This window comes from Pygoscelis adeliae, unplaced genomic scaffold (genome assembly GCF_000699105.1).
Source record: "Pygoscelis adeliae isolate BGI_AS28 unplaced genomic scaffold, ASM69910v1 Scaffold156, whole genome shotgun sequence".
Taxonomy (NCBI): Eukaryota; Metazoa; Chordata; class Aves; order Sphenisciformes; family Spheniscidae; genus Pygoscelis; species Pygoscelis adeliae.
Window position 1 is genome coordinate 805,523 of NW_008825016.1, and position 9,115 is coordinate 814,637.

Sequence of the window (9,115 nt, forward strand, 5' to 3'; positions counted from 1 at the left end):
AAGGTCGCTGATGGGCTCAGCTTGGGCCAGTGGTGGTGGGACTGTCTTGGAGCCAGCTGAAACTGGCTCTGTCCAACGTGGGGGCAGCTCCTGGTGTCTTCCCACAGAAGCCACCCCTGCACCCCCCCAAGTCTTGCTACATAAACCAAATACGCTCTGGTTAGTCATGTACTCCCAAACAGTGTCTTCTTGGGATAACTGTCTCAAACTTCTCAATGAAAGGAACCAGCAGAGCTATTTGGGGACCAGCCCATTCATCTTTATCACAATGTGGGGGGTAACAGGACTGCGTGATTAATGATAAAGACCAGGGGCAACTCCTACCTTGGGGGAAGAGGAGTCCATCCCCATCAGAATATTATAACCCTTGAAAAATCTTTCTAATTTCCCTTTTGCACAAACCGTGAAGTGCCTATGCTAGCCGCAAGTAAGGTACCACAACACAGAGGAACAGGAACGACACTGCGACCTCAGTAGGGTGGATCCCCACCAGCTAAAAAACATTAGACCTACCATGGGTGTGGACACACCCAGCAACAGCTTCCCCTGCCATCCGACCATTTGCTAACTCCACCAGTGCTCCCTAGGTTGGCCTCAGCAAATGTAGATAGTGAAACCTTCCCTGCCAGGGTCACTTCTGTCCAGGTGTCCCCTACTGTGTGTAATGACAGTCTGCAAGCAGGGTGCAAAAAATGTACACAGCAATTATATCCTGGCTGACAGAGGTAGGTATTGTACAGCTAGGACTAATACGCTGCTAGGCTGAGCACCGTCTCTTGGAGCAGAGTGAACCCTGATGTTGCTGAGTTGCTGTTTTCCTGTCTCTGCTTTTTGCCTCAGGATTTTATCTTTTTTCGTGTCATCATTTTTCCTCTTGAATGCTTGAACTCCTAACTCTTATGATCTCAATAACTTAATTCGATCTGGGTTTTCACTTTTTGTATCTAGCACGGTTTTAACTTGCATACCTTTCACAGCTCAGGAGTAATTTTGCCAACACAACTAAGTTAAGTTCATACAGCCATGCTGCACCAAAACCAGCCATTGAATCACAGACAGCTGAGTCTTTGGGCCTTTTACTCCTAGTCCTGGTAAGGACCTGTGGGGCCATCTACAGCATCTGGATACCAATACCAGATTTTTCTTTACGGTCTAACACCTGGTGGCAGCTCCACTAGGTTCCCAGCAAACTCTGCCAGTGCTTCACTATCTTTCCTGTTAAAAGATTTCTCCTGCTGTCTTGCCTAACTATTCCCTGCTTCAGTTTAAGCCAATTACTTCTTGACCCCTTTGCTTGAAGAACAGATTATTCTCTTGCTTGTTGGAGTGCAATGCTGTCAAGGCTGTCAAGGGAGCATGATGCATCTAACTCCTCAAATTTCTTGACATATTTCTGTAAGCACATTTTTCCATATACTTACCAAATAGGATTTTTTTTTAGAAGTTGGGCCAAAAGTTACGAAGCATTCAACATTGATTGTAGTTTCTTATGGAAGCTGCAGAATGGCTTTTGCTCAGCTGGCAACTATCGCCCTTAGCCAGGAGCTCAGTTTCCCACCTACATCATGATCTGGGAACAACCTGGGCATGGGGAATGGACTACAGGATGAAGGGCTCTTCTGAGGTATAGAGCAACACAATGAGCATCTCTGATTGAAGTTCCAGTGGACTTTGTGATAGAAGAACTCATTCTGTATCCAGGCAATGGAAGTTAGCTTGACCTCAATATATTTAACATTTCCCTGGAGTAACCTGGCACGTCATGGTGAGAGGACGCTGAATCTACCACTGAATGCAGATGGTTACTGCGGACTTTTTGCCTGAGTCTCTAGTGAACGGTGTCAGGAAACGAGGAAGGCTTTGATTCCGATGAAACTGCACGAACCTGAGCAGGGAGTGGTTTATGAGCTTTTCAAAGTAAGGATCTGAGCTGACCCTGACCGGTTGACAAAAGCGTTGTGAGATTTCATTGTTGCAGGGGTTTTTTTTAGCTCTTTTGCATTTTCTGTGTCATATGGGAAGTGCAACCCCCAGACCACTTCAAAGGAAATGCTATACCAAGAACTGGGGAAAGCATGGGTGTGACATCAGTAAGATGTTTGCATACTGGCATATAATTGCTACATCTTTGTGTATTGATGTGGAGCCATTACATGCTGACTGCAGAGTCCCAGGAGCACTGGAAGTGTTAAATGGTATTCATAACTCTGCCAGGGAAAAATAAAGGTTTGAATGACCGTAGCATAAAATCTTCTTGTTTGGTTAAAGAAAGAATGAACAGTTAATTCTCAAACTGTCTTTAGGGGTTATTCTGCTAAGATGTACAAAGCTGATTTGTCCCCTGGAATTTGACTGATTTGGTACTGAAATTATACCTTTAGACTGGCTGCTGCACAAGAACGGGATAGTTTGGGACCTTTGGTCTGATGGGTCCAGGTTTAGCGCTGATGCTTGGAAGGCTGCTCAGCAGTCTTGAACAGTGCTCCCTAAAAATGTCTTTCAGACATTCGGTGGCCCATACGGCCTCCTGAATAACTGCTCTTGTGGGCCATTGTACACGGGGTCACATCCACCGCTGCGGTGACTTCTCCCACTCCCTCTTGCTCTCCCGGAGTTGCTTCTGGATTTCCTGTGGAACTGCTCTGCCCCCTTCTTTCCCTCAGAGACTTAATTTAGCTGCTGATGTAGCAGCCTTTTTTATCAGCTTAGCTTCAGTGAAGCAGTTTCCTTCACTAAAAGCCATTCCTGGTGCTCCAGTGACTTTTAGAGCTATTCTCCAGGAGCTGCTGCCTGACTAGAGCAGGCAAAGTTGTCACTTGTTTTCAAACAAAATCAGTTTCAAAGCACCCTCTGCCGGCTGAGTGTCCCTTCTTTGTTCTCCCCAGGCGTGTGAGAAAGCCAATAACCAGCCAGCACATTTATTGCAGTATAATCATGCTAAAACGGAATAATTTGTCATTAATGGAAAACCTATGCTATTTGTAAAAGATATCTGATTAATTGGAACTATGAGATGTCACCTCTGATAAGTACTTAAGGTTACTACAGTAATTTGTGTGTTCTGCTCTGTTCAGTGGGAGGTGTCTCAAAATGAAGCCGTATATCTTGCTCCTACAGATATGAATTGCACAAGCCAGTTAAAAAGAGTTCCCAGTAATACATGGTACAAGCTACAGCAGAGAATTCAGTGCAAAGGACCCAGCCACAGAGAGCAAGCCACTTCTCTGCTTTCTGAATTTTCCAGATGGTAGGTCAAACTTTTATATTATCATTTAACCAAAAATAACTGAAGTATTTAATAAGAAAGTTTATTTGAGTTCACTTACGTGCTTCTTTATCTCAAGAAAAACTATTAGACTAAAATAGTGGGGACACTTATATGATAGACGAATAATTTTGGGACCAACGTAAATATTTACCTTATAATGAAGTGTATTTAGAAATGAATTTGCCCTCAGTTTTCTGGCAGATATTTTTACTAATTATTAAAAGACACAGAAAATATTTACTGTGCAATGGATTTTTCAGTCTAGTATATTTATGTACTTTCTTGCTTCACAACGTTTTGTAAGAATAATGTGCACATCAATTCTAGCATTTCCATACTTTAATATTGAAATTCCTGAATTTTACACTTACAGCTGTAACTAGTGTAGGTGTTAACTATTGTGAGTGCTAGTTCTGGAATAAGTTCAGGGTTACTGTTGCTGTTTTAATAGCCCATTCTTGGTCAGAATGGGTTTTCTGGTTTAATAAAAGAATGAAAATAACTTTCAAAAGGTGAAAGAATGAAGTCTATGTCTTAGTAAACAAATCTCACACAGCTGCTATTTCATGCTATGTTTACGTTGTAAAGTCTGTTAAGCTTTTTAAAGTAGAAATTGCAATAACATTTCCAAGTTTTGTTAGTATGCAAGGTATGGTACTTTTATAACGTTTGTTCACTTACATAAACAATACTATAAACAGTTTGTTGCCAAATGCGGTTTTGGAAAAAAAAATCACAAATATGTTACTAACACAGTTGCCTTTGGAGAAGCAAGGAGTTAAGCCCTATAGACTACTGCTTTCACAACACAAGTAGGGGGTTCCCAGTTCTTTCATCTTCCTTTGATATTGGATCATTAGGGATCATAGGTCAAAACCATCACTAGGTTTTGACATACTCAGGTAGTTATCCCAAATCTCTGTATTTGGATCTAGCGCTTTTTCAGCATCATACTGAAGTTTTCCTTCACAGAGCTTAGAATTAAGCTCATAACTTACAGTTACTGTGAGCTATAGGAAGAAAGAGATTTATGGAAAATGCCTCCTTACCTTTTTTCCCCTGATTATTTGCAATCTGAATTTATGGTATACTGAGGACCCAAAAAGCTGTTATGCAGGTTTTACTTCAGATAAATGTAATAAAACATAAGTTCTAAATAAATCTGCAAAAGCGGAAAGAAAACTCATAACTATTTCCAGAAATTATGGCCTTTGTCTCTCAGTGATTCAAGCTACAGGAACGTCTTCCTTTTGATTGTGGGACGCAAGGTGTCTTGGTGCCTTTGTCTTGTGCCGCATGATACCCTTTTTATTTGACCTACGTATCATGGATGTGTGGATGCTTTCATTTTGCTTTGCTCAGAGTAATGCCACAAGTTGTAAGGCACTAGTGAACCAGTCCTTCTCTTGCTATTTGCCGTCTAGAACTGCAACCTCTGCCTCAGTTTTTATTGAGGTAATTTGGCAGTTTGCTGCTGACTTTGGAAAATGCAAACAGAATCACATTGTTCTTTTAATTGCCCGAGCTCTTTGTATTTTCAGGGAACATTCCTCTTTAATTAGAGCCCCATATATTGCTCATATTTGCACACACAAACCCCAAACTCTACTTAAACTTCCGCCAATACACAGCAACTTAAAAATGGGGGGAAAATCAATAAAGCAATCATCAAAGTCAGGCATGGAGAATCTGTCCTTTCAGCACAACTATTTTGCGCTGTTTTGGTGCAGGCTGGTAGCCCAGTATGTGTAAGGTCTCTCGAAGACATACTTTTTCAAGAAACAGAAGGCTAAATACAACAACTGGCAAGTACAATGGTAGGCAAATACAAATTTCTTACTCCTGGATCAGTGTGGTGCTTGTTAGAAGAGTTGGTGAGGGCAAGTAATCGGCTGTCTCCATTCCTGGACTAAGCTGATTCTCAAAAACAGAGAAAGCATAGCTCCTTGCAACTTTTTGTTAATCACCAGCCTTCCATTTCTAGGGTTGCGATAACACTGGCAATAAGGGACTCACCAGTATCTCCAACAGTGGTATCAGTTGTGGCCAAATACAAAATAGAGACATACAAATAAAATATCAAATGAGAAAAAACCTCATTTCAGACAGTCTTCAAATCTAGTCTATGAAACTGATTTGCCTTAAAAATCCATCACTTCACTTTTTGTCTTCATGCTGAAGTATCTGCTTGCTTAAACAAAATAGCTCTAAAAAGTAGTAGGACAGTTAGTATAATTGCTGGCATACCTCACTGGGGGCAAATACGTTTGTAGAACAGAACCAAACACTTGGAGGGAAAAGGCTCCCAGCAGAGAAGGAATATTCTGAATATTTTTTTATGTCTATTTAATTACTCAAATAATCTAATGATATTAAATTTCATTTGTTATTCAGCTTAGAGTTCTTCACTTAGCTGGTTCTTAGGGTCTGTTTGGAGACTTCACTGTGGAGACTCAGTTGATATAGATGTGTCCAATCTCAGTTGTATGAAATAGCCCTGCTGCAGCTAGTGTTTTGCATATCACGTTTGCTTATGTGCATACACATACATGTATTTTGCACGCTGTAGGCATTCAGCATCTGATGGCACAGTGCTCCGGAAGGCCGCATAAATACCCTTTGGAGGGATTCACCTTCCCTTGCTACACCGCTAGTTCTGACTGTATATATACCCTGCTGCAGTCCCAAGACGTGTCAGTCAGTCCCTCGCCCCAACAAGTGAGCCATTCCAAATGTATGTGGGTACCAAACAGTTTGAAGTCAGCTTGCAATACTGGCCGTCTGGCTGGACAGAAGGACCTTTTAGGAAGAAAAGGTCTCCTCTGCGTAAGCCAGTGCTAAGTAGCAAAGTCACAAGTATCTGGAGATGGTGAATTATTGGGAACGATCAATAATGGCTCTTCTGAGCTGCAAGTGAAAAAAGTAATTTCTGTGAGAAAAAACAAGTGAGACATAGGCTAACCAAAGCTGATTTGAACCAGTAAGATTAGGTGCAGTAACAGGTAGTGAAAGACAGTTAACTAGAGTGGAAATTAGTGCAGAGAATGAACCGGTGTTTTAGAGCAGATCTAGACCATAACAAGGCTCAGTGAAACAAAGTCAAACAAAATCAGTTCTCAGGAAGATTAGAGCTAGATGGCAGTGTTTCGATTGTACCCAGAGAGACAGAAATGGAACGAATAGATATCTCATGGACTGTGGAAATGAGGTGCTCACTGCAGTATGCCAGAGAAACTTTCACCACTTGCTCCTGATGTGCTGTTCAGGAGATTAGGCACCATGTATCTATCAAATGTTGCTCATATCAGCTGAATAGTGAATTTGTTTCCAAATATACGCAGGGCATTTGCACCTCCCTTTTCTTTCTCAGGAGAATATGGAGCCATGAGTCCCCATATCATTTTTCAACTGTGATCAAAGTAGACCTTAGCTGATGAGTGAAGTCAACAGAGTTGCTGGCGAATACAAATCTGTTTAAGTCCTGAATTGGGTCTAGGCCTTTGATAATCAGGGTATGTGAAACTCAGCTCCCCATCCCCACCTGCCAATCTAGTTTGCTCCCTGGTAGTGTCAAAAGTAAGTTCTAGGAACAAGCCTTCTGCTCTAAAGGATGAACAAAGACAAATGCTTTGCTGGGTTGATGCGTGAATTTCGTTGTGTGCTGTTTTGCTCTGTATCTTTCTTCCCTGAAGGCCTACCCTGTCCCAGGTCACTCCTGAACCCTCTTCTGGGCCCACTCATTCATCAGGGCAAAACTCCTGATGTTTGTTGTGCTGAAAAGTACCTTCTAAAAATCTATTAACCTGGCCTAAGATTTCCTTAAAATTCAAGAAGGCAATAGACTGCATGCGCTTGTACGTGGTGCTTTTCTCCAGCTCTAATGAAAGCCAGCAGCTCCTCACGCACATTGTTTCTAGGAGCTCCTGGCTGGTCACTCGCTTCCCGTAAAAGGCATGGCACCAGCCTTGCTGTGACATTAATGCTGGGATGCTGCTTTTTCAGTCTAGACCTCATCTTTTCTGTGATTTGTGAGTATCCCTGCAAAATACCTACACTCAAATTCTCATGCTTTTCTCTTCCAACACTAAGTTTTGTTATTATTTTTAAGAGTTTAAGAATAAGCCTCTGGATGTTATTAAACCTTCTAAAAGAAGAAATTTTCCATATCAATACAAAGCTGATGACATTTCTGAAAGCTCAAAATCAAGTTTGTTCTGAATTTCAGACTTGGCGCAAATGTAGGTCTTGATAAGGTCTGTCAATGTTTTTTTAGTCTGGAAATCTTTGGCACTGAAATAAAAATCCCTTGCAGTCTGTGTGATGACAGTACTTACCCTGCCTGTGCATTTCTTGCCTATTTTTCACTACTCCTCTTGTGCTCACTATCTGCAAGATAAATTATGATTTGTTTCTAACTTGGTTTCTCTTGAAAACTTATCTTCTATCTGTGGAACCATGGGACTGCTTCTTCCTCATACACGGTAGCAGAACCCACCGCTCTGTGATCTGCAGTGAAGGACACCATTCAAGTGAAGGGTTTTTTAATGGTAAGTGGAATGCTTACAGCTGCGTAGTATAGCTGGATTGCATGTCTGCTGTCTCCTGAGATATTCCTAGATTAGGTCAACTTAATGTCCACGGACAAATAGCCAGTTTCTTTAGTAAAGTGGTTTGCTGGAGAGTGCCTGAGCCACACGGTGCGGTGTGAATTACAGCAGGTGCGTATCAATTAGACACAAATGAAAACATCAGTGAGGCACGGGATCTGCCCTGCTGCTGTTACAGGACTACAATATATGTTCCTTTACCTATCTTTCCAGTCCATTTCTTCAGTTCTCCTTCAGGTTAGCCTTGCTGATGGCACTCACCTGGTTTGTTCTTACTGCAAAACACTTACCTAGAGAAGCTGTCACTGAAGATACCTCCACTTCCATAGAAAGCCAAAAAGGTGTTGTGCACCTAAGCAGTTGATTGGATGTAAGCTTAATTCAAAGCCAGAGTATATATTTTCAAATCCAGGATCCATCCTTTTCTAAATTGAGGTATAATTTTTCCACACTTGGCTATGAAGAGAATGCCAGCGTACATTTAGCTTCCTTAAAAAAAAAAAGCAACCAAGCAAGAAGAGGCTTCTGTCAGACGCCCACCATGGCAGAGTAATTCCCCCACCCACGTTAAACTAAGTCATAGTAGTAGTTTCAATGGAACATCAACTATTGCATTGATTATAGAACAAAGAGCATCATCTCAAAGCTGCAAAACCACTGCTACACACACTCACACACTCTGTACAGAGCAGCTCACATGACACAGTTTGTCACTCCATGATACCATTATCTGCTGGTAGATGTACATCAGTACCATGGCAATAGCATAACTGATGCAGTCAGAGTATATTCTGAGATATCAATGTTTTTCTTTTTGGTTTAGAAATATGATGGGGTATGTACATTTGATCTTCCTATCTACCTTCCTCTCGGTTTCCCTGACATCCGAAACATGTAAGTCATTTAAAAATACTTTCTGATGAGGTTTATTTTGTAGAAATGTGTAGGCTGTTCCCAAATTGGTAATTTGTTTTAAACGTAAAATTATCTAGTTTACCTCAAGCCACAAATCACAGCTTAAAAACTAGCTTTATGTGTTTTCTCTGTATATTAAAATGCACGGACTACTGTCTGTTTCTGTGACATTAAGTCTAGGTTCTACCTCTGCTCCTTGGCATCTCTGCAAGCAGAAAGAAAAGGGTTTTTTTGAAAGGATTTGAGAGTAGCTGGTGTTCCAGGCCCCAGCTGGGTAAACTCTCCAAAAGCATGCTTAAGTCGCACTGAACAGGACATGTGTATG

The 9,115-nt window shown here is 41.4% G+C and overlaps 1 protein-coding gene across 1 annotated transcript in view; it reads left to right on the plus strand.

Annotated features, from left to right (window-relative positions):
• The first annotated feature begins 7,759 nt into the window (after window positions 1–7,759).
• IL1RL1 (interleukin 1 receptor-like 1) overlaps window positions 7,760–9,115 on the plus strand; it is a 23,364-nt gene continuing 22,008 nt past the window's right edge. Inside the window, exons 1-2 of the mRNA XM_009326290.1 lie at window positions 7,760–7,815; window positions 8,699–8,769. Of these exons, the coding sequence (XP_009324565.1) occupies window positions 8,703–8,769 (67 nt within the window). The 5' untranslated portion in view covers window positions 7,760–7,815; window positions 8,699–8,702. The remainder of the gene's footprint in view (window positions 7,816–8,698; window positions 8,770–9,115) is intronic.